Source organism: Rattus rattus, chromosome 11 (genome assembly GCF_011064425.1).
Source record: "Rattus rattus isolate New Zealand chromosome 11, Rrattus_CSIRO_v1, whole genome shotgun sequence".
Lineage (NCBI taxonomy): Eukaryota > Metazoa > Chordata > Mammalia > Rodentia > Muridae > Rattus > Rattus rattus.
The window spans coordinates 29,256,732-29,281,721 of record NC_046164.1 but is presented as its reverse complement, the minus strand read 5'-3'; the positions used below and the strand labels follow the sequence as shown (position 1 = coordinate 29,281,721).

At 43.1% G+C, this 24,990-nt stretch overlaps 1 protein-coding gene across 2 annotated transcripts in view; it reads left to right on the top strand.

The window, feature by feature from the left end:
• The window catches only part of Corin (corin, serine peptidase), a 227,266-nt gene that overhangs the window by 62,208 nt on the left and 140,068 nt on the right, over positions 1 to 24,990 (top strand). For both annotated transcript variants that reach the window (XM_032916299.1, XM_032916300.1), the window contains exons 2-3: positions 1,079 to 1,220; positions 15,249 to 15,443. In XM_032916299.1, coding sequence (XP_032772190.1) covers positions 1,079 to 1,220; positions 15,249 to 15,443 — 337 coding nt within the window. The remainder of the gene's footprint in view (positions 1 to 1,078; positions 1,221 to 15,248; positions 15,444 to 24,990) is intronic.

Genomic DNA, 24,990 nt, shown 5'->3' with positions numbered 1-24,990 from the left:
GTTAACAGACGTGCACCAAAGCTGTCCGAAGAGGAAGACTGGGGTTCAAGGATCAGGAGCTATGCTTGCCCTGGGTACTAGGGCAGCAGCCTGTCCTACCTTGAAGCATTTTTAGCAACATCTCAGGCTTCTGCTGAGAAAGCCCCTGCCTTCATCTAGCCATTTGTAATAAACAAATTCCCAGACAGGAGCTTGAACTTTGCACAATGTAAAGCATTTGCTGACAAGAACATTTGAGCCATCCGTGTGGTCTCGCGTACTCTCTCACGGATAGACTGTGGGAGAGCGTGAGCAGCAGGGCACACCCTCTGAGTGGCTCTGTGCCACTGACACCCATGATAGTCTCTCCCTGTTGTACTTGTTAGCAGATATGTGCTCAGCAACACTCAATCTTACAGAAGTGTTACTGCCTAAAAACTTGGGGTGTGTGTGTGTGTGTGTGTGTGTGTGTGTGTGTGTGTGTGTGCGCACGCGTGCATGCATGCAGACTTGGGTTGGGACTGAGACAAGTGAGAATGAAGTCTAATTAGTGTCCTGTTTATGTACTCACCAGTATTTGATCACGGTGTCAAACAGCCCTGAGTTGTTTACATCTGTCTCAGCGGAGTTCTTGCCATGATAATTCACAGTGTTTAGAATTCTGCTAATGTGATAAATGCTTCTTAAGAAAAACAAGCTGAAATGTCATTAGAAGTTAATCTAATGAAAAACATTTCAGAGTGTATAACAAAAAAGTAAGAAGGAAAGTTGGTAGAGTGATTGCCTTACATGGGGGGAAGAGGAAGGGGGAGAAAAGGAAGAGTGGGGGGAGGAAGGGGAAGAAGAAGGGGAGGAAGAGAAATAGGAAGGAGGAGGAGGAGGGGAGGAGGGAGAAGAGGGTTTGTTTGTCTATGCAGTTGTTCACTTGCTTTGCGTATTACATTTTTTGACTACCTTATTTCCGGCCCTCAAGTACACAGCGTCAAACCTCTTAGGAATAGTGTTCTTCTGAAAGGACGCTGTAACATAAAGTTTCGTACCAGCCACAGAGCCTCTGTGTGGTATTAAAACCATGTTTCATTTCTCTCTCTTCCATCAGGTCTTGAGAGCAGACAGCAGCGTGGGCGAGGGCTGTCCTCAGAAGCTGGTGACGACAAATTTGCTGCGCTTCCTCCTGCTTGTGCTCATCCCCTGCATCTGCGCCCTCATCGTGCTGCTGGCCATCCTGCTGTCCTTCGTGGGTGAGTGATGCTGTTCTTTTTTTAATTATTAATTTTCTTTTACAGCCTAGTTGTTATCCCCGTCCTGTTCTGCCCTCGGACAGTTCCTCATCCCATTCCTCCACCCACGTCTCCAAGAGGATGTCCCCACACCCACATAACCCTGACACCCAGCCAGGCCACCCCATTCTGTGGGGCCTCAAGTCTTTCAAGGATTAGGTGCGTCTTCTCTCATATACAGACTCAGCTGTCCTCTGCTGTATATGTGTGGGGCCTAGGACCAGCCAGTGTATGCTACCTGGTTAGTGGCCCAGTGTCTGAGAGATCTCGGGGGTCCAGGTTTGTTGAGATTGCTGGTCTTCCTGAGGGGTTGTCCTCCTCTTCAGCTTCTTCCAGCCTTTCTTTAATTCAACCACAGGGGTCCCCCACTTTAGACCATTGGTTGAGTGTAAGTATCTGTGTCTGTCTCAATCAGCTGCTTGTTGGGCCTCTCAGAGGACAGCCATGCTAGGCTCCTGTCTGTAAGCACCACATAGCATAGGTAATAGTGTCAGGACTTAGGGCCTGTCCTTGAGATGGGTCCCAATTTGGGCCAGTCATTGGAACTGTGATGCTGTTCTTAAAGGAAGTCAGCATTAAAATTAATGGGATTAGGATGCGGTTTATACCTCACTCCAACATTTTAGGTCCTAAAGTATCAAATGAATGAGTGGCTAGTCTCTGGCTTCCCATGGGAAAACCTGCAGTTTCAGCCACGTGACCTCGAGACTTGCTACTGCTATTGATGCCAGTGGTGGTTCTACTGAAAACTATAGTAGGTGTGAACACCGTGAAGACTGAGTGGCAGCTCGACCGGTCATTTTTCATAGATGCTCACGTTGGACACACATGCTGAAGGCAGATGCATGCAGGGCTTTGACGCACTGTACCTAGGGAAGTTAAATATCATCTGGTCCTTTGCAATGAGATGAATAAGAAATTCAGGTGGAAGGGTGTAGCAAGTTCAGGAGCCAAGTAATCCCACCGCCACAAAGGTGGACGTCGGAAACCGAGTTAGAGAAAATGGCAATGTTGGAAAGTACAGCGAGATGGATGTAGTCCACATGTCAAAAGATTGTGTCTGCCGTAGTGAGGGTCGGGATTTGAGTAGGTCAGACTTTGGTCTTCAAAGCTTTGAGGGAGAAGACCCAGGGTCACACTAAGTCGGCTTTATCTTGGGCTTTGAAAACCAAGGCCTTCAATACACACTCTAAATGTTACACGTCAAATTTTAGCCAGGAAGACGCCAGCAATTAAATGCTATGAGTTAAGGATTATTTTGTTTGCATGGTACCATCTCAGTTTAACAAACAACAGACTAAGCTAGAAAGGCAGCCTCTTGGGAAAACCAACAGCCTGCTATAATCGCTGACCACTAATGGTGTAACTCGGGCTCCCATAGATGCATGCGATCAAATGAAACAGGAAACAAACAGAAAGACAGTGATGATCCAATTCCATCATCAAAGATGTAAAAATTGGAATTTCATTAAAGCAGCTCATTTGTTGTTTCATAAATTGGTTTAGGAGTCAAATTTAGAACTGACAGTTCTAGAAATGTCTATTTGCTTATGTATGCTTAGGATCATATATAATGTTTATTGGAAAGTAACACTTTGATATCTTGCTATCCACAGTGGATTTGTTCCAAGGCCTCCCTAAGATACCAAGACCCACAGTAGCTTACATCCCTTATATGAAATGATGGAGTATTTGTCAACCTTGTATGCACATTCTCTGGTGACTTAAAATCACCCTTAGGTCACACATGACGCCCAATAAACCACGAGCGTAAAGGTAGTAGTTGTCTTACTGCTTTGGGAATAAGGAGAAGAAAATAGAGTCTGTAGATGTTCATGGCAGATGCAATCTCTCCATGCCCCCTATACCGTCCATTCGGGCTTAGTTGGATCTGTGGATAGAGATGGGCTGTGTTTGTTTGCTGTGATGGGCAGTGGGTTACGGTTGGAAGATCTTTCTGAGGAAGAAGAGATCTGGCCATGTTTATATTTGCAAACAATGGCAGAGCTGGATACTGGACTTGGCAGGAAGAAGTGAGGGAAGGGGGACTGCCTTGTGGCTCTGGCTCTGACCTAAATGAAGATTAATTAACACAAGTTTGAAAACAAGTTTTTAATGTACCTTGTTGGTACATTAAAATAAGAAGAGATCAAGATGGGTTGGATTTGAGGGTGAGGGAGGAAAGGAAAATCAAGTCTGGTTCACAGCCTTCTGGCTTGGGTAGGCGTGTTGTTTGGTGCTCACACCACCGTCACTGTTAAAACTCTTTCTCATCATACTATGAATAATGGCTCATATATGCAGAAAAACATGTCCTTTCATTCTCAAGGTCCCATGATCGCGTGAAGTTAGGCACATGTTTACAAGCCTGTCTGTTTAGTAACAACTGAACAGAGGGCAGGAGAGGGTGTTACTGAAACAGGGATTTGGTGGGGTTTTTTTGTTTTTGTTTTTTAACTTCACTTTTGGTAGGTCTTTGAAGATTTTATATAATCTATTTCAATCATATCCATCCTTCCCAACTCCTCTCAGATGCACCCCACCTTCCCTACCCATCGAAATTTGTCTCCTCCTTTTTTTTTCTTCTACTCCAGTTTGTGTTGTCCCTAGATTCTTAGATCTGTGGCTCTCCCTTGAAGCTTGTCCGGCTTACCAGGGGCTGTCTTAAAGAAAACTCATTGCGCCATTCACAGCAGACGTCAGTTGCTGAGAACTCCTTAGCTATAAGTGGGGCTTTAAGCCCATGGCCCTCTTCCCTCCCAGTGCTGAGATTTGGTCTGACTTGGACTTGCATAGGTTTTGTTCATGCTGTCACACACATGATGTGAGTTCATATATGCAGTCAGCCTGTTGCCTTATAATCACCCACCCACCTACCCACCCACCCACCACTTTTGGCTCTGGTGACCTTTCTGCCCACTCTTCTACAATGAACCTTTAGAATGTGAATCAATCCAGCACTTTTTTGGATGGTTGAAAATACCCCATCGTATGGATAGTACACTCTTGTCCATTGATCAATAGAAGAACATTTGAATTACTTTCTGCTTTTGGCCTTCATAATTTCTGTTATCCTGCTATGTATTCATGTGTGAGTTCTTGTGTGTGCAAACATTTTCATGCCTCCTAGACAAATCCCAGCAGAATTCTGTCTGCCTAAGTCTAGCATTTTGGAGGCTACTAATTTGTATCCAGCCCTCAGTTACACCCTGCTTGGATATTGGAAACCTTTCCAAAGTAGGAATCTCATGACACATCCTCAGAACCATTTTTTTTCTATGTTTTGCACAATTTCTTAGTGAAGCAATATCTTGCCCCATAAACCTTTTGTATTTCATAACTGCATGCTGTTGTAATGAGCACCATAGCCACTTTATATCTTTGCTACCAAACTCTCATTAAATCTTCCTTACTTTAGAGACATTTTAATTGTTGGGGTAGATGACTCCATGTTTCCCCAACTCTTGCCGTTGCTCACGCGTTGACGAGGACTGTTCAGGCATCCTGGGATCCAGGTTGTACTGTCTCCAGTCTTCCCTATTCCTACCCGGCTCGTGCCGGCATGGGGAGTGGGCTTCTGAAGAGGAGAGCGGAATTTAGTAGCCAGTGTATTTGGGCAGCAGGTTATGGAGGACAGCGGCAGGCAGCAGCTCACACAGTCAGTATGGACTTCAAGATGTGGATGTAAAATAAAGATTTGGGGTTCCGAAAGAAACTGAAGTGTAAGCAAGTTCATTATATTTGGGATTTTACTTCCTTGGTGATCACTTTATCCCGATGGGCTGGATGATATTGAAGGGAGGGCATAATTTGGCCCCAGGAGTTCCGGGGTTGCAGTTGTAGGCCTTTCTTTCTTGGCCACATGAGTTTGTGTAGGGCACTTCATCTTCACTGGGAGATGAGAAACCTTTGTTTCACAAATTGGTTTCAAAAGTCAAATGAAATATCTGTGCAAGTGTTTTTAGGAGTGATAAAGTTCATTATGAAGTAATTACTTGGAATAATTATCTCCATAGCTTTACAATAGTAAATCAGCAGATGACTGGACACGTGTCTGTCTCATTTTAGCTCTAAGAACGGGAATTACAGTACCATCATGCATCATCACAGTAACCCTGAAATCCCCAATTCCACAACTTCCCAGCCTACCCTTGCCCATGAAGTACTTAAAAGGAAATAAAGCTTCTTTTGAGTTTGCAATATGGTGATCAGGTTCATATGACTTTTGTGTTTAGGTTTAAGACTTTTGAGAGATAGATTCTTTTTTTTTTTTAAATAAGAACTAAATCAGGAGCTGGAGAAACTCAGCTGTTAAGAACACATGGTGCCCTTGCCTAGGACTTCGGTTTGGTTCCAGCACCCAGACCAGGCAGCTCATAATAATTCTAGCTCTAGGGAGTTGGAGACCCTCTCCTGGCTTCCTCTTCATGGGCACCACTGAAGACCTGCCACGCCTCTCCATCTCTCATAACAGGCTCAGCGACGACACCTTGTGCAGCTCAGCTTGGTTAGATGTCACACTTTCAATGGACTCTGTTCTGTGCTGCTCTACAGTGCTTGGTTTTGATAGGCTCTGCTTTAGTGTCATGGCTATAGCCTCTCCATTGGCTATACTTGGTTATTGACAGAAGCCTGGGTTGGGCAGACAATCTCCACCATGTGTCTATTCTCATGCAGGGGAGAAATGTACATAGTAGCCTTCGGAGGGAATAACTGCCCACCCCGAAGACAAGCTTAATCTTGTTTTAAACCTATTTTGTGTTATCATGTACGTCACTGCGAATCTCTGTGCAGGCTATAAAACCTTTCATAACCCATCAGCATGCATTTTTTTTTCTTGGCTAGTTGTCTCTCTGGAACTCCAGCTTGACACAACTTTATCACAGTCACCTGAGGCTGACTCTTTGTCTGTCTCTCCCCATTCTCATCCCTTTCTAAGTACTTCAGCATCTTACGACTCCCATCCTCCCCACCTCAGCTTAACCATTTAGATCCTCTGGAACCTCTCCTACCCCGTAAAGGTCCTGTCTCGTTGTGGAGCTCAGCAAGTGTTAAAGTCTCATTCCATCACAAGGTTGTTGCTCAATTAACTTCCTTCTCAACTCTCCAGTGAACACAGACCTACTAAGCCCAGTGAACTTGCTGCCAAACATTGCCTTTTCTCATGCCCAATTTTCTCTTAGCACCTGTTTCTCTGTTGCCTTTCAGTCCCTGGTGTTCATGAGAACTTGGTTGGTGGTAAGTCAAGCATCCCTAATGGCTGTTTTGAGCCAGTCCATCAGGCACTGCACCTCCCTGTATTGTCCAGCTATGACGTCTTTTCTCATAGAAGTGTGACTTTATTACCCATTTCTCCACTTTCACAGAACTAAGACTGGTCTGTCTGCACCTACGCCTACCGCCTCCCAAGTAGGCAATAATTATCTATTCACCTTGAATATGGCACTGCTGACAAACCAAAGATATGATTCCACTCAAGTCAGCCTTCAAAAAAACCAGTGAGATAGGCATCACCTTCAATAGCATGGAGACTCATGCAGCTGTGTTAGCAGAGAGCTCTCCCCAGCATAGTGGATGACTCATGAAACTGTCATCCACAGAATTTAAAGAACAATTTGTAGGCATCCCTACTGAAGTTCTTTTGTCCAGTAACCGTTCACTGCCTCTATAACCACAGAGAGAGGCCTTGCGGGTCTTAGGATATTCTATCTCAAGAGATCTCCTTTTCATCCACAAGGGAAATCCAGAGGAATTTTGAATCCAGAGGAAGCAGCAACACAACAGCTGTCCTGACACCATCAAGGGGCTATCTCAGCGAGGGTGTATTTGTTTTTCTGAGTATTAATACCACTGAACATCCAGTGATCATTTCTGTTGTTGTGACCATTGGAGAAAAGTCTACTTCTCGTTCCTTTTTAGAACTGGGCTGTTTCATCGCTGTTGAGTTCTATGAGTACCTGATATATTTTGGACATTGACCCTTTATCAGATACACTTTCCATAATCTTTCTGGTTTGCTTGCTTTTTCTTTTGCTGTGATATGTGACTCTTTTTGCATTATTGATTGTGCTTTCATGCCACATTGATGACTACAACATGCAAAAATACAAATAGATCATAAAGCACAAACTTGATCAAAGAGGTTGAAGCCACGAGCATGGCAATCTATAGGACTGTGAAGGAATCAACTGGAACTGACAGAAGTAAATGGAAGATGTTCTGGGTCCTCTGACTCCACACTTTATTACTGTTAGAGAGACTGCACTACCCAAAGAAGTCTAGCTTTGATTCAGTAGCTAGCTAAATTCCAGTAGGAAAATGAATCCTAAAATTCACATGGGACCTCAACCTATATCTACATCACCAGAGCAATTTTGAGAAAGAAGATCAAATTTCGAGGCCACCACACTTGGTGACTTTAAAAATAATGAGTTTTAAAGGCAGAGTTGTCAAAACTACATGGGAACTGGGATTACAACAGACATGGTGCCCCATAGGGCAGAGCTGGGCCCAGACCCAGCTGCTTTCTCCTCCATGTATGTGCTCGCTTGCTCTTCAGCGAGGGAACTCAGAATGCACAGCAGGAAAAGGATGGTCTCTGAAGCCAGAGGTGTTAGGGTGCCTGGGTATCCATCCACGTGGAAAAGGAATAGAATTGAATGCTTTTTTTAAAAATCACACCAAAATAGGTTATACTGGAACACAAAATTTGAAGCCACAAAACTCTTAGAAGGACTTGAGGTGGGGCCTTCTCATTGATCTTCTTGGCATTAATGTTTTGACTGATAACCGTTTTCTCCTTTTTACTTCTGTGGAGCTGAGGGTGGGAGCATGGCTAGACCCTGTGTTAGATCAATGCTTTGCCACTAAACTCCACTCTGGCCCTTTGGTTGGGACTTTTCAACATTTGTGTTTGGTGCTCTGTGGAGAATGGGGTGATATGGGTTGAGTTTGTATATGCCACGGAATCTTAACAGTCAAGGGTCCGGCAGAGACTGACTTTTAAAACTATTGTTCACGTCAGTTCTGTTTCAGCAAAACTGGTCTAACAGTCTCACTGGGAGGCTACTGAATCTTTCCTTCTCAGGCTGTTGAAGACTTGTATACAAAAGCTTTAAACTCATCACCATTGAAAGTTGATCATTCTTGTTTTATTTATAGGCTTATGAAGTGAAGTCTAAGATCGTCTTTCTAGATTTCTTTGTGCTATGAAAGCTCTGGACATGGCTCATTAGACTTTTTTGACATGAAGAAGAATAAAAAGCAGAGAGGTAGTGAGACCTCGGGAAAGATGATTTATATCTCTTACATACTTCTCTTGAACTCAAGAGAAAAAGTACTTTTTTTTTAAAAGTAGCATTCCTTCCCTTAAGTGGTAGTTGAGTTTGAGAGTGTTGAAGTGAAAACCATGTGTGTATTTCTCTTAGCAAATTTCTTAACAGCTTATAGCTTTTATAAAAAGTTGGAATTAGAAGACTCTGAACTTCTTATTTCACAATGCTGGATTTTGAGCATCACTTTAAAATGAAACACTCTCTAGGTTCTTATTAACACTAGAAAGTATAAGGTTCCCGGTAATCTGTCACGACCTCACTTCTTATTGCTTATGTAAATCTTTAGATTCTTTTCATAGCTTTGGCTCTCTGGTACAGATGCACTAACAGAGAGTTTTCAAACACGAGCACATGCCTTCATAAAGCCCTCAGCCTGGAGTTCCATCTATACCTCAGGCTTCCTGAAACAACCATCAAAGGGCTTTTACTCAAACTCTGATTCTTGGACCAATCAGCAATCCTCCTAGGGACCCTGAACTGCAGGATATAGTCTCAGGTCCCGCTCCAGTGTTATCCTTTAGAGATCCCCACGCCTATTCATCTTCCCCTCCCTGCAATAAATCTTCATTCTTTCTTCTTTTTAGAACACTAAGTCTTTCTTATCACAGCTACCAATGTCTTTTTATCTAATACGCCGTATCTGGAACTGATAGTTATTTGAACCAGCCTTACAAAGAGCCTATGCCTTCTTCTCTTTGTGTTTAGTTCCCGAAAGCTCATCTTTCTCTGCTTGTCCAGCGAATGTCCAGGCATCTGTCCCGAGCTCCGTTCTCAGCTTACACTCTCTTCCTTCGCTGCACCATCCAGTCCCACCACTCCATTTATCATTCATATGCGCAACCCGCAATCACAGCGGAGGCCAGGGCTGATTCTGGGTGTTCCTCTGGATCTTGAAGTGGGCAATTCCACATGGGTGCCTTCTCTAAAGTATACGCAGATGTGGTGTGGGAGCACAATGAAGGGAGAGTTTTGTGGGCAACCCGGCAAGGCATTCTGCAAGAGCTCTTTACATTGCTTTAGGTTGACCCCCTGCCCTTAAATATTGCTAGGCATTTCATACTAAGTATATGCAAAACGGTTCCAGCAAAATAAACCTCTATAGGTTGGGTTCGCAATCTTCGTTATCTTTCTTATCAGGCAGAATTGGTTAGACACTAATATGTAATATCATCATCACCACCACCATCATCATCACCACCACGACCACCACCATCATCATCACCACCACCACCATCATCACCACCACGACCACCATCATCATCATCATCAACATCAACAACAACAACAATGACAATGACAACAAAAACAAAAACAGGCTAATTTTTCACTCACTCTACAGGTGATTTGTGGGATATTGGTGGGCGAGTGTATACCATTCAGGTCTTCCAGGGTCTGCACCAATGGATCAGCTGCTATTCTGAACTTTGTGGCTGTTGCCTAAAACATCTGGAGGTTGTCGTCATGGCAATTATCTGCCTCTGCCTAGAAGCAACACCTGTTAGTTTTGCTTTTGGCTTTTAACTTGTTGGAAGGCTGTACCCAAGAAGCCAGAGACTGTGATGGTTCCACATTTCTTACTAGAACAGAACAGAACAGAATGAAGTTTCTGGTGAATACTGAGGGACGAGCACATGTACCACATCCAGGGGTGCTTCCTGAGTTCCACATATGCAACCCTTCCCCTTGTGTTCTTATGGTTTTTGCTTCCGGAAGTTCTGGTTGTCTTTACTGCTTTTGCCTTGAGAAAGAGCCTAGGTTTCCCACTTAGATTGTAACAATGACTTCTACTTCTGCTCTGTAATTTTGATTCATTTAAACATCACCTTAAAGATAGATACAGTGATAAGACCCATTAAAACCATCACAACATGATGTTTCAAACCCTTGGCATGCACTGGCCTTCATGCCTGACATCTGCTGCCTTCTAGCCTCTCTTCTAGCCCCCAGTGTGCTAGCCATGTTCTAGCACTTCCTGATGGGATTTTCTTTGACTTCTGTTCTGTTTAGAACATGTCTTGTTCCCTATCACCACCCCTCTTCTTCCCCACAAGAACTTTGCTCCAACCTAGAGAATCTGTAATCCTCCTTAAAGATTCCCAAGCCTGTTTCCCCCTAAGAAATGCTTTCTGACTTTCTCAAGGGGAGTGATGACTGCTCCCCCAGTTATAGTCAGCAGAGCACCCTATGCCTATCATTCTCAAAGCACGCGGTTTACATTTATTTTTCTTGTAGATTTCATGCTTGTTTCACTTAAATAATCTGTGTACATCTTGATAGCAGGAACATGTTACAAAGTCATATGTTCTAATAGAAAAGAACTGGTTTCTGGCACGTGGAGAATGTGAAGTAAATGTGTTATACATAGCCCAAAACACAAAGATAAAATTACAACATCAAAGGCATCTTTTGCACAATATAATGATTATCTATCTATCTATCTATCTATCTATCTATCTATCTATCCATCCATCTATCTATTCATCTATCTATATATCTGTCTGTCATCTCTCTCTATATATATCTATATCTATATATCTGTATCTATATCTATATCTATCTATATATACATATCTATATCAGAGTAAGAAGTGTCATTATGTTTATGCCTGTTCTTGGCAAGTTAGCTATCACACACTTACATTAGTTTCTCTCTAACACTCTGTGGAGTGTATAACAGTTTTGCCTACTGCACAGGCTTACAGTGAGGTCAACTCACCGTTTAGAGGGAAGGCACTCAGCAACCTGTAGCAGTTTCTTACCTTACTTTTGCTCTAATGCATGACCACATCCTTGGTAGCTTTCAGCACACCGCTGTAATCTCAAAGTTACGAAGGTCAGAAAACTAAAGTGGGTTTCACTGGGCAAAATTCTTTCTGAAAATTCTAGAGGGGTAATCCGTTTCATTACCTTTTCTAATTTCAAAAAACTTTGTCTCACTGAGTCTTTTATGACTGTCACACGCACCCCCCCCTTTTAGAAGGACCCTTGTGAGTATATTAGAATCTGTTGAATAAGCCAGGATAATGCCCCAACTTAAGATCTTTAGTTTAATTGCAGCTGTAATGACCCTTTGTCCTGCTAGGTATACGGAGCCACACAGGCATAGGCTCTGAGAGCTGGGATGGACCCATTTCAGAGAAAGTGTTATCCTGCTGACTTCTGAGCTCTTTCTCGGTATAAAGGATCGTTATGATTTAGCAGCTGTCACTGGAGCTCCAGCTTGCTTCTTAGACCTTGTTACATTGTTTTTATTTCAGAGTCCAGACACTCAGGGGCTGTACACCCTTGATGCAGTATAGCCTCTACTGATAATATAGCTTGAAAGAGGCATACTTTTCTCATTCTGAAAGCTTGGCAAGTGCTTAACCTTTGAAATTTAGCCGCTTTGTGATGCCGAGATACAGGCAACAGTGATTGAAAATGGGAACTCAAAAGTACCTGAGTAGAATTAAGAAAGAAAAGTTCTCTGTTTGCTATTACTGCATGGAAATGGCGAATACTGCATGGTGGAAGGTGTTGAGCGTGGTGGAAGGTGTTGAGCGTGGTGGCAGGTGTTGAGCGTGGTGGAAGGTGTTGAGCGTGGTGGCAGGTGTTGAGCGTGGTGGAAGGTGTTGAGCGTGGTGGAAGGTGTTGAGCGTGGTGGCAGGTGTTGAGCGTGGTGGCAGGTGTTGAGCGTGGTGGAAGGTGTTCAGCGTGGTGGCAGGTGTTGAGCGTGGTGGCAGGTGTTGAGCGTGGTGGCAGGTGTTGAGCGTGGTGGCAGGTGTTGAGCGTGGTGGCAGGTGTTGAGCGTGGTGGAAGGTGTTGAGTGTGGTGGAAGGTGTTGGGCGTGGTGGAAGGTGTTGAGCGTGGTGGAAGGTGTTGAGCGTGGTGGAAGGTGTTGAGCATGGTGGAAGGTGTTGAGCATGGAGCATGGTGGAAGGTGTTGAGCGTGGTGGAAGGTGTTGAGCGTGGTGGAAGGTGTTCAGTGTGGTGGCAGGTGTTGAGCGTGGTGGAAGGTGTTGAGCATGGTGGGAGGTGTTGAGCGTGGTGGTAGGTGTTGAGTTCAGCGTGGTGGAAGGTGTTGAGCGTGGTGGCAGGTGTTGAGCGTGGTGGCAGGTGTTGAGCGTGGTGGAAGGTGTTGAGCGTGGTGGAAGGTGTTGAGCATGGTGGAAGGTGTTGAGCATGGTGGAAGGTGTTGAGCATGGTGGAAGGTGTTGAGCATGGTGGAAGGTGTTGAGCGTGGTGGAAGGTGTTGAGCATGGTGGAAGGTGTTCAGCGTGGTGGAAGGTGTTGAGCGTGGTGGAAGGTGTTGAGCGTGGTGGCAGGTGTTGAGCGTGGTGGCAAGTGTTGAGCGTGGTGGAAGGTGTTGAGCGTGGTGGAAGGTGTTGAGCATGGTGGCAGGTGTTGAGCATGGTGGAAGGTGTTGAGCGTGGTGGAAGGTGTTCAGCGTGGTGGAAGGTGTTGAGCATGGTGGAAGGTGTTCAGCGTGGTGGAAGGTGTTCAGCGTGGTGGAAGGTGTTCAGTGTGGTGGCAGGTGTTGAGCATGGTGGAAGGTGTTCAGTGTGGTGGAAGGTGTTCAGTGTGGTGGAAGGTGTTCAGCAATTGTCAAACATCTTTCTCTGCATTCCTGCAAATTGCTTTGCCATACAAAGCTAAGGGGCTAGAAGCTGCCTGTTATTTGAAAGAAATGTGTTTTCGAAGTTAGTGTTTTCTACGAATGCCACTGTTTCCTGCTTTTTCGGCTAGGCAGATGCTAGCAGCGTGTTCACCACCCTGAGGAGGCTAAAAAATACAAGCAAGGTTATTAACGAGCGCAACGATTATAAGAGTATTAAGAACAACTGATGAGGCATTTCATATGGCAAGGAACTGATTGTCGTAGGATTACTCAGAGGTGTCAGTGTAAGGGATGGGTATTTGCTGGAAGTATGTTCACAGACTGGCTGTCTACTCAGCCCCATTAATAGTAGTGTTACCTGAAAGAAAAAACCTATGCAGAAATAAGCAAGGAAGGGAGTGATCAACACAGAAAAGGCATCGCAAGCAATATTAAAACATATAAGAAAGCGTCAATAAACTTGGATTATTTAATGGTCACATTCACAGGGAGTCAAATGTAAACTTATGCACTTTTTGCAATGCAGCTTATGCATTTCCTGTGACCTGTGGTAGACTCTGAATCATGTGAAGATAGCAAACCATGGTCTCCTTGCTTTCCCCGAGTGCCTGACATTTCCTCACAGCCACGCGTGCTCGAAGACTGTGCTGTCTGCATCCCAAGGCTTGCTTTTGTGCCCAGCATTTTATTGAGAATCCTTTGTCAGGTGAAACTGTTGACCTCAGTTAGCCAGGGACGGCTGTTTTGCTCTTTTGATTTGGAGTTAATGTTTTCCTCATGCAGAGCAAACGTATTTTCATAGACTGGTAGTAAACATTGCATTTGTATTTCTTTGGTGTTTAATGGTCCTTGGGAATATCTAGAAAAGTGAGAACCAATTAGATCATTCACTGTAAATGGTTTTTAGGAAAAGACATCTCCCTCGGGTATTTCTAAGGACAGGTCAATATCACATTCGTTTGTTTTCGTTGTTGGGCTTGACGCAGGTGCTACGCTCACAAAGTCAAGTCTAGTATTTTGATTGAGTTGAAAATACGTGATCTCTTTCAGGGTCGTAAAAACTCTGCCACAAAACAAACAAGGACATTTCCAATAATCCTACATTTGACTCTCTGTTCTGTGAATGTGACCAGTCAATAATCTGAGTTCATTGGCTCGTTCTTATGTCATCCTTTTATGTTGTTCTGATTAAAGATGAAAGTAATTTATCCCATCCATCTCTTTTGTGCTATAATTGGATTTAATCCTTTTTTCTTTTGTTTCTATGACATTTTGTGGTAAGTATTTGAGTCTGGCTATTTTTATTTATGTCCAAATTTAATCAAACTTGGGAGAAGTGTAGGGTTGAAAGCAAGCCTACCTCCGTGACTTTAGGGGGTAGGGATAGGTTAGAGCCATGTGGAGCATGGGTCCAGGGGCACGCAATGAGAAGACGTGGAGAAACAGAGAATGGGACGAGAACACCATTGGGCTCATCATCTTTTATTCCTGGTAGAGCTCCGCCGGGTTAGACATGCCCCACATTCTTTGTGTTCCAGACACAGCTGTAACTGTGCTACTAGAGAAAGTCATGTCTTCCTCGAAGGCTGTCTGACAATGGAACTCAACCTGTGGCTTGCAACCCCTGTGCCAAACCTCTTTCTTCAAAAGTATTTACATTACAATTCATGACAGTGGCAACATAACAGCTATAAAGTAGTAACTAAAATAATGGTTGGGGGTATATTTACCTTACCATCATAACAGTAGCAAAATTACAGTTATGAGGTAGTAATTAAAATAATGATTGGGGTCACCACAATAGGAGGAACTATAATAAAGGGTCAGAGCATTAGGAAGGTCAATAACCATTGTGAGAGAAGAAACTATCACTAGCCGCTGTCCCCATGACGATGGTGCTTCTAAAAGTAGCTTGGGTCTTATTTTTTGGGTTTGCCTGCATAGGATGACAGAAGGGCAAATAACACTAACATTCCCTTGATGTTTACTTTTTTAAAAAAACAATAACACATTGAGAAATGTTTCAAATATATATCTATATGCATTTTTGTCTTTCAGGAACATTAAAGAAGGTTTATTTCAGATCAAATGACAGTGAACCTTTGGTCACTGATGGTGAAGTTCGAGTGCCTGGTGTTATCCATGTAAATAGATATGAGAACACAGGGGTGCCCTCTACGCCCCCCAGCCAATCCATTCCTGCCTGGACACCTAGAGCTCCTTCTCTAGAGGACCAGAGTCACGGGAATACAAGTAAGTCTGAAGTTGCTGACCAAGAATGCCTTTGTGTCTGTCACAACTGATGCTTGAAGGTCACGAGGTGAGAGCCACTCATCCAAAAAGCCTAGTGGAGTGCCCATCATTGAAGTCTGAAATGGAACGGCTCTGCAGGCCAGAGTGAGATGGAGCAGGGTAAATGAGTCAACATTTCTGAGCCAGAGCCCTTTGTACAAGTTGCTTGACTCACTGTCAGTCTTGTGTCAAAAGTTACTTATTTATTGAGTAAGGGAAGTCACTTTTGTGTTCTCTGGGTCTTGTTAGAGGGATTCTGCATCCGTGCAGGAAGAGGAGAGGGTGACTAAAAACTCACCCCTTTTTGCTTTAGAGGTGTGCTTGTCTGTGTCTTGCTTTCTTCTTTTATTAATGGTGACAGTTACCCAATATCTTGGCAGCAACTGCAAACAATCACACCTTCAGGAAAGTGCCACTTGCCAAGAACTCCTGCTGGGTGAACTCCAAGGGAGAGTTAGTGTTTCCAGAAAAAGAATTGGGCCAGAGAGAGAAGACAGAATTGGGAGACACCATACTATGGAATGTAACTTAAACCTTAGCTGGCCCCAGACCTTCAATAAAGTTACCCCATTTCCAGAAGGCCTGGTGCAAAGGGTTTGTGTGCAAAGGCATTCTGTTCCAAAAATACAAAAAATATGAAGGCCTTCTGTGACGTTGTCCTGGTGACTCTTTTTTTTTTTTTTTCATTCAAATTCCCTCCAGCAAGGTGATGTCATCAGAAATGACATAAAACCCATCCATCCATGGTCACGTTGCTTCTTCTCTCATTCATGACATCCACGAAAGGAATCACACCTTAGTCCTTAGTCCCATCCCAGAGTATTTGTTTTCATAGGCAGGGAAAAGTGTAAGTTACCTTGGAGCTCTCATGCTGTGGGATTTGTCAGTGCTTGAGAGAAAGCAGAGTTGTTTTGTTTCTCCAGTTCCAGAAGGCCTGCCTGCTTCGATTTCACTATTTCACGGTGTACCGCTGGGTCGTAGGCATCTCTTACACGCAGTGTTCAGCAGCGATCCGGGTGCAGGCAGGCTTACAACCTGGACAGCAATATTGCAAAGCAGAATTATGCCATGTTGAAATTATTTTCCTAGGGACTTTAAATCCAAGGTCTCATACTTTGCTCAAGCACTTCATTTCTCTGAAGGACAGGCGTTTTCCATCAGAAGTGAAGAAGTCATTTACATCAAACAGCCCAGCCAATATGGTCGCAGTGACAGCAACTGTTGTTTTCTTCCTCTAAGTGGATTTGACTGTAGTTTGAAGGTTCTGTCACTCATTAAGACTCAAATAAGTTTGACAAGCACAGACCCTGGAGAATAAAAGAAACACAGGGTTCTTGCTGCTTAGCTTGGAATTTTGATGGAGCCCTGACATGAGCATTCCCTTCCTCTGGCTGGATATGAACGTATTTTGACACGTAGATGAAATCCAGGTGAAGTCACAGTGATTATGTGAGGAGAGGCTAAAATCCTTTGACGGTTTACCCATCTGCGTTGCTCGTGTGCTTGGCTGCATGTGCTCGCCAGGGAGACTCGCAATTCACTGCTGACATTAACTGGAACCATTGGCTACTAGGAGCTTCTATGGGTAACTGGTGGATAGGAACCTGTGACTCGAGTATGGGGATTCCTGGGCTAGCGCTCTCTCTGTGCCTCTGCTCCTGACAGAATTCATTGTTTATAACGCTCAGAGTACTACCGCACACATGTTAGGTTCTGGGAGAATAAAACGAGTCATCAGCTTTTTGCTTTTTTGTTTGTTTTCTTTTGGCTTTAGTGATGGCTAGCTATGCTCTTCTTGATACCACCGAATGACTAGGTGAAGTGTATCTACTGGAAATACTTAATATATGTTAGTGACATCTGATCACACTTCCCCTGCTTGGTTTTATTTAACCAACGTTACAATATCATTTAATGTCTTCTTTTCATATTAGCACCTTGCAGAAGAACTGTTTTCCCTCCCTGTGTTATTACTGTATTCCAACCAAGAGTTTAAATTCCCTGGTATATATAAAAGCTATTTAAGAGTATTTGATCCCTAAATACCATGGATAGACATTCTACCTGGATTTCCTGGCCAACTCTTATCCAAAGGTAGTTAGAAACGGTCTTGCTCCAAGGGACCATCATATCGTGCCAAGGCTGAGGATTGTCAGGTACAAGGTGTTGATTAGAATATACCGCATAACTGCTACACTGTGGCCACTGGTCTTTCTGCATGGGGGGTAGCTTTGTGTGACAGGCTGTACTTCTGGGCTTTCCTGGCCCTCGCTGTGAGCTCCAAAGGCAATGAAGAGAAGGAGGTGACCCACTGTAAATGTTAATGCTGTGTTTCAGCAAGAGATGTGTTTCTGGGTTGTGTGCTATATCTGGGTTTCATTTTATAATGTTTTCTTTTTATGTACACTGTAAGTATTTAAACACATTAAAGGAAAGGGAACAACTGGCTAATAAAAGTCAGGGACCACATAGAGTGTGGTTCACACTAAAGTAGACTGTGTTCTGGTGAAGGGTCAGAAAATGGATTGGTGATCTCTTGTAGGCAGCCCTTGGGGGGGGGAGGTAAGTGCTTTTAAAAAAGCAAAACCAAACCAAAAGGATCTGTAAGTGGAGTGGGAGTTTGGTGGGAGGAAGGGTAGGGGTGGAAGATGAGTAAGAGACACAGGAGGGAGCTCTGTGGTCAGAATGCATTCTATACAAGGGTCAGATTGTCAAAGAACAAATTAATAAAGACTGTAACTGCTTCCTAAGATATCAACAACATATTAAGTCCACCTTCCTGATGTGTCCAATTCAGCAGTTTTTAATGTATTTATAAAGTTGTGCAATTATTACTACTACCTAATTTTATTTAATTTATTTATTGGCTGCAAAAACACTCTTTCTATTGCTTCATATTCCCTTTTTGTACAATCCTTAGCTTAAACTAATCTGATCATGCCTCCATAGGCTTATTCATTTTGAAACCTGCAGGTATGGCAAGCCTACATCTAACCAAGGATAGCTACGAATGTGCCTCAAAATTCAGAGCTGACTTAGCACATTATGGAATGATTTTTGTAGCTCAGTTGTGTGGCCCTCTCTGTGAGCTTTGTCGATGACAGCGTGGTGTCTAAATGTTCCAAAGTTGGACACATGTGGGAGTGTATCAGACAACAGGTTTCTTTCTCCTAGCATGCTTTCAGGATGCATCCATATCAGGTCCGATGACTTCAGCCCTTTTTTAGTGCTAAGTAATATTCCATCGAATGGCTATGTAACATTTCACCTGTTCATCCTTCCAAGGATAGGTATCTGAGTTGCTCCTGCATTTTTAACACCTGAGAACTACACTGCTATGACTATTGTACAAGCAGTGGCATGGACACATGCTTCCAATTTTCTTTGGGTTATAAGGGAAGTAGAAACATGTTCTTTCTCTAGTTTCCTAATAGTTTTCTGTCTAGTTGTTTAATTCACTGTGGATGGTATGTATTGAAGCCTCCAACTGTCTTGGAAATCATCATCATCATCATAGTCATTGTTGTCATTATCATACCAATTTGCTTTGTTCATTTTCTTGGGTCTGGGTCTTGGCGTGTATCTGAATGATCTAAGAATTCCATGTAAAAATTATATATTTTCCTTTAAAGTGTTATAAAATAAGTATCACGTGGCAAAGTAAAATGTAACAGTCACCACTATGGTGTTTTGGTGCTCACCTGAGTTCCTATACATGATTATATCACTGCTTACATAGCTATATTGCTTGATCATCTGATAGCTATAAGAAAGGAATGATGCACACTTGGTCTTCTTCTCTATTGCAGACCAAACATGTTTCCGAAGGTTGCCTTTGTAATGGCTCAAACAAAGAAAAATGGCCACACACTCACTTGGCCAAGATCAGTGTGGTAGAAGCTTCCTGAGTATTTAACTTATGTTACCGCACCCAATTTGGTATTTAGGTTATTTTAGCAGACAGAAGACATATTAATTAATAGCTAAGTAATTTAAAAATTTTAAATTTCAATTATATATTTCATAACATCCAGAAATGGGCTTTTTTCTGCATGCCCATGCAACTTTCTTCATGTGAAAAATGTTGTATATTAAGTGACAATTTTTCAGCGTGAGGAAAGAGGCATCAAACCCCAGACCCAGTTGTCTGTGTCACGTTTCCTGAAATGCTGATGCTCTATGGCAGAATTCTTAATGCTTTTTGCCAAGGACTCCTTTGGCAATCTGGAGAAGGCAAACACATTTCCAGAATAATTGTTTGATCCTAAAGTAAATAACACAGAGTTAAAATAATTAGGATAATAACTCAATGTAATCACTAACATGTTAGAAATGTAAAACACATTAAATTGTCAAATCCCTGCTTATTTATTAACACATTAAATAGTGATTACTAGCAATTGGTCAAAAGCCAAAAATTTCTAACGGGATGAAACATAAATAATGTTTTGGAATGTCTGCAGCATCTCTATGCTGTTTCATTAGCATCTATGATTTATGTATTGTTTTCTGTATTTGTTGCTCATGTTGGTAAATGAATTACTCAAAATTTCAGTCAGAGATTCTAGGACAGAGATGCTACTTTTCTCTTAGACAGTTCATAGAGAGCCCAAATTCTTTGTCTGACTGCTAAGGTCTGCATTTTAATGAAGGAAGGATGCTTCATCTAGAGGAAGTTAATCTGTGGTGTTTAGCTAGCCTCCTGGCTCCTTGGGTTTTCGGGTTACTTACAAAGTTGCTATAGTCATGACCCATGAACATCTACTCTTAAGTATTCCACTGAGTACCAGGATTGCATCCAAATGGCCATGGCCAGTTGTTGAGTTTGACCAGGCCACCTTCTACAGATTAAATCAAATTATCCAGGCTAAAAGTAAAGTTGGGAGATTTCGACATGACCAGTATAAGCATCTCACTATGAACAAGTAAATTGCTATGCCAGTTGTGGGATGCTCACGTGGGAGCCAGGTTTCTGGTGAAGACTTGGACAGCTACCGGGAGAGAAGGAAATGCTTCCCAGAGCTCCTTTCTTCCCTACCCTGTCTTTTCATGTTTTCTCTGGGATGTATCAGATTTCCCAGACAGCAAACATAATCTGATGAGCCGTGCTGGGCTTTGGACGAGGTAAGGGAACAGTATCTGTGTCACCTTTTAAATATCACCATCACCAATACCATCACCACCACCACCACCACCCACCACCACCACCACCACCACCACCACCACCACCACCACCACCACCACCACCACCATTTCTGGGATCGTCTTCAACCTTTCTCCTAAGCAAATCCTGATATATCCCCCATGTAACAGGTACCCCTAAAGGTAATGTTCCCAGGGCTGATTGATAGAGCAAACAAGAACCAGATCAGTCATGCTGAAAAGATTTGTGGCTCAAATGTGTCCTCTCCAGATCCACCATCACTTCCCCTTTAGGAAGAACAGCCCAATAACCTAGATTCAACTAGAACATAAAACATGCATCAGCAGGGCTAAAACAATCCCGGCTAACCTCAAAGCAGGAAGCGACCCTTTAGAAACCAAAGGCTCAGATACCAAGTGAAAACTCAGCCCAAGCTGAGCAACGTGATTCCCTATGTGCGTTACTATGTGGTTCTGAAAGAAAGTGGATACTGTGCATGATTTTTGGCCCCAATCATTCAATTTGCTGACTGTCTTGGGGATTTGGGAAGCCTCATCAATGGGAGTCGGCTTGCTGTGACTTGTGTCTTTGGAGAATAACCCTGTCTACATAGCTGTAGTGGAAATGAGTACGGTGATGAATTTTCCAAACGCAAAGCTTTCTGTCTGTCCACACTTGGTGCAAACCATTCCTCATGCTTTTGCATTGGCGCGTATTATTCCTTCTCGCCGCTCAGCGGCATTCGCCTTATATTTGCACGTGGTGTTTGAGTTGAACAGATTCTGAACATGTGTTTATAATTATGTTAATTGTGAAAAACCTCTTCTGATGACTATGTCCACTTCCAAGTTTTATAAGATTTTTCATATATATATATATGTATATATATATATATCTTATACAATTTTAATGTTATAATAAAACACCCTATTCCTCCAGATTAAATTTTAATTATAATTATAAAATATATTTTAGTTTAAGGCTATATCCTATAGTTTCCATATTTTCATTACATCAAACTTATATCCCTTTTATCACAGACTTGCCTGTTCTTCTCTTCATTTGCTGCATTTCTGTGAAGGTTTCCGTAATACTTGGTTTCCTACTGGAGCACTTTCTACACGGGCTACTCCACTATTGCAACAACTGTTGGCTAAAACTGTTGGTACCTACGATGTCTTATCATAAAAACAGCTCCTTTCAAATCGGCTGGTCTCAGGAAGGACTGGCAGAATGTTCCCTTTTGTGTAAGTTATGGAGTGGTGGATGACCTTCATCATTCCGATCAGTTGATGTGTTTCTGACCTGACTTCACTTTGCTGTACTGCAGGGAACAGACTCTAAGGCTTCTAATTTCTATCTAATTGGGTCATAGGTGAGGACTTGCAACCCATTTCCTCCTCAAAGCAAAGTCCTGGCTATGAAGTATGAGGAAAAGCTGTTGTCATATTATCTGAGTTTCTTTTTGTGACTGACATTTATGTATGTATGTATGTATGTATGTATGTATGTATGTATGTATGTATATATCTTGCATACCAGGCATCTTTTAACAACTTTCAACAGGTCTAATACAATATCAGTACCTATATCATAGTGTTGTACAATTGGTCTACCACACTCATTCTTCCTGTCTGCAAATATTTTCTCTTATTTCATAGAGGCCGCTTTGTAATGTTGACTGTTTCCATTTCTGTGTAGAAAGCTCTTAGCTTGACGGGATACCATTTGTCTGTCTTCTGTTCTCTGCATGTTGGATAATATATTTTTAAAGTCATTGCTCAGGCCTATGCCATTGTAGTTTGTTCTTGAGTTTTCATACAGTTCCAAATTTTACCTCTAAGTTTTTGATCCATTTTGAATTGGTTTTGAATATGGTGTGAGAACTGGATCCATTTTAATGAGTCAATATGTCAGTATCCACTTTTCTAAACATGGTTGAAGAGATCATCTTACACCTACAGATTCTTGGCATCTTTATAAAAAGTAACTGATGACGCCTATGTAGATTTGTGTCTGAGTCTCCAGTCCGTTCCAGGAATGAAAGAGGTAGTCTAGATTGGATTAATTGAGAGAGATCACACCCATGCATGCGGTGCTGTTCCCTGGTATGGGGTTCCAGCTAGTGGAGAACGGCACTCATCTCTGTGTGCTCCTGACTGAAAATGCAAAGTGCCCAACTGCCTTATGCTTCTGCTGCCCCTCCGTGACAGCTGCCCCTCCCCCAACACACCCTCCCCCAACACAGCCCCCGATGGATGTAAGATGAGATAAACCCTTCTTCCCTCAAGTTGCTTCTGAGGCATTTAGCCACAGCACATAGAAAAATAACTATTACCTTTGCTTTAAGAGATATCTCTTAGCTTTGCTTGTTTGTTTTGTTGTTGTTGTTTTGTTTTTTATTACTGTTATTCCTTTTACAATCCAGTCATTGCCCCCTCTGGGTCTGCCCTCCCACAGTTCTTCATCCTATTCCTCCTCCTCCCAGACCTCAGACCAGCTCCTGTATGCTGCCTGGTTGGTGGTTCAATGTCAGAGATCTCAGGGGTCCAGGGTAGTTGGGGCTGCTGGTCTTCCTTTGGGGTCACCCTCTTCCTCAGTTCCTTCCAGACTTTCTGTAATTCAACTACAGGGTCTCCGACTTCAGTCCATTGGTTGGGTGTAAGTACCTGCATCTGTCTGAGTCAGCTGCTTGTTGGGCCTCTCAGAAGGCAGCCATGCTAGGCTCCTGTCTGTAAGTACAACATAGCATCAGTAATAGTGTCAGGCCTTGGAGGCTCCCTTGAGCTGGATACCAATTTGGACGGGTGACTGGACCTCCTTTCCCTCAGGCTCTTCTCCATTTTTGTTCTTGCAGTTCTTTCAGACAGGAACAATTTTGGGTCAGAATTTTTGACTGTGGGATGGCAATCCCATCCCTCCTCTTGATGCTCTGTCTTTTTCCCGGAGGTGGACTCTACAAGTTCCTTCTCCCCATTGTTGGCCATTTCATCTAATATCCTTACTTCTGAGTCTAGAAATTCTCTTACCTCCCAGGTCTCTAGTACTTTCTAGAGGGTCTTCTCACCTCCCCCACCCCTAAAGTTTGCATATTTCCATTCTTTCCGCTGGCCCTCAGGGGTTATCTCCTGTCTCCCCCACGCTCCCAGACCTGATCAAGTTTATCTTTTCCCCTTCCCCTCCCCTCTCCCACTCAGATCCCTCCCTCCCTCTGCCTCCAGGGACTTTTTTCCTTCCCAAGTGGCATTGAAGCATTCTCATTTAGGCCCTTCTGCTTGTTAACTTTCTTGAGTTCTGTGGATTGTATCCTAGGTATTCTGTACTTAACCTCTAAAAACCAAACCACCCTGTTTAAAAACTGGGGTATAGAGCTAAACAGAGAATTCACAACAGAGAAATCTTAAATGGCTAAGAAACAATTAAAGAAATGTTCAAAGTCCTTAGTCATCAGGGAAATGCAAATTAAAACGACCCTGAGATTCCACATTATACCGATCAGAATGGCTAAGATCAAAACTCAATCGCAGCACTTGTTGACGAGGATGTGGAGAAAGAGGAACACTCCTACATTGCTGACGAGATTGCAAGCTGGTACAAATACTCTGGAAATCAGTCTGGAGGTTTCTCAGAAAGCTGGAAACAGAACTACCTGAAGACCCATCCATACCACCCTTGGGCAAGATTCCCCACCATACCACAGGGGCACATGCTCCACTATGCTTATAGCAGCCTTATCTGCCCGAAGCTGGAAACAACCCGGATGTCCCACAAGGGAAGAATGGATACAGAAAATGTGGTTCATTTACTCGATGGAATAATATTCAGCTGTTAAGAAGGAGGACAACGTGAGTTTTGTAGGCGAGTGGATGGAACCAGACAATATCATCTGAGTGAGGTAACTCAGACCCAAAAGGACGTGATGGTCTTTCTCAACTTGGTAAGTGGTCTGTTTCTCAGGCCAAGAGCTTTTACCTAAGTCTAAGAGTTTACAGAGCCTCCTACTGTCTTCACTCAGTCCTGCTCTTTGTGTTCCGTTGTCCTCAGGGTGCTCTGTGGCACTCTGTGTACTGTGTTTATCTCTTCATATTTCCCCCTCTCTTGAACTTGATTCAAATAGCCTCCTCTCTTTACTCTTGAGATCTCCTGCTGAAGCCAACTAGAATGACAAAGGGTGTAGCTTTGTAGAGAGAAGCTCCCCTCTCAACTACAGAGATACTGTCTAGTCAGTAGTTGAAGACAGAAGTAGATCTGAAGAAAGGAACAGCATGGGGCCACCTCCCACACTGTCAAGACATCAAGTGAAACGGGTTATTGAAAACAACAGCAGCAGTGTCAGTCAGCTGCAGCAAGGCCATTGTGTCTCAG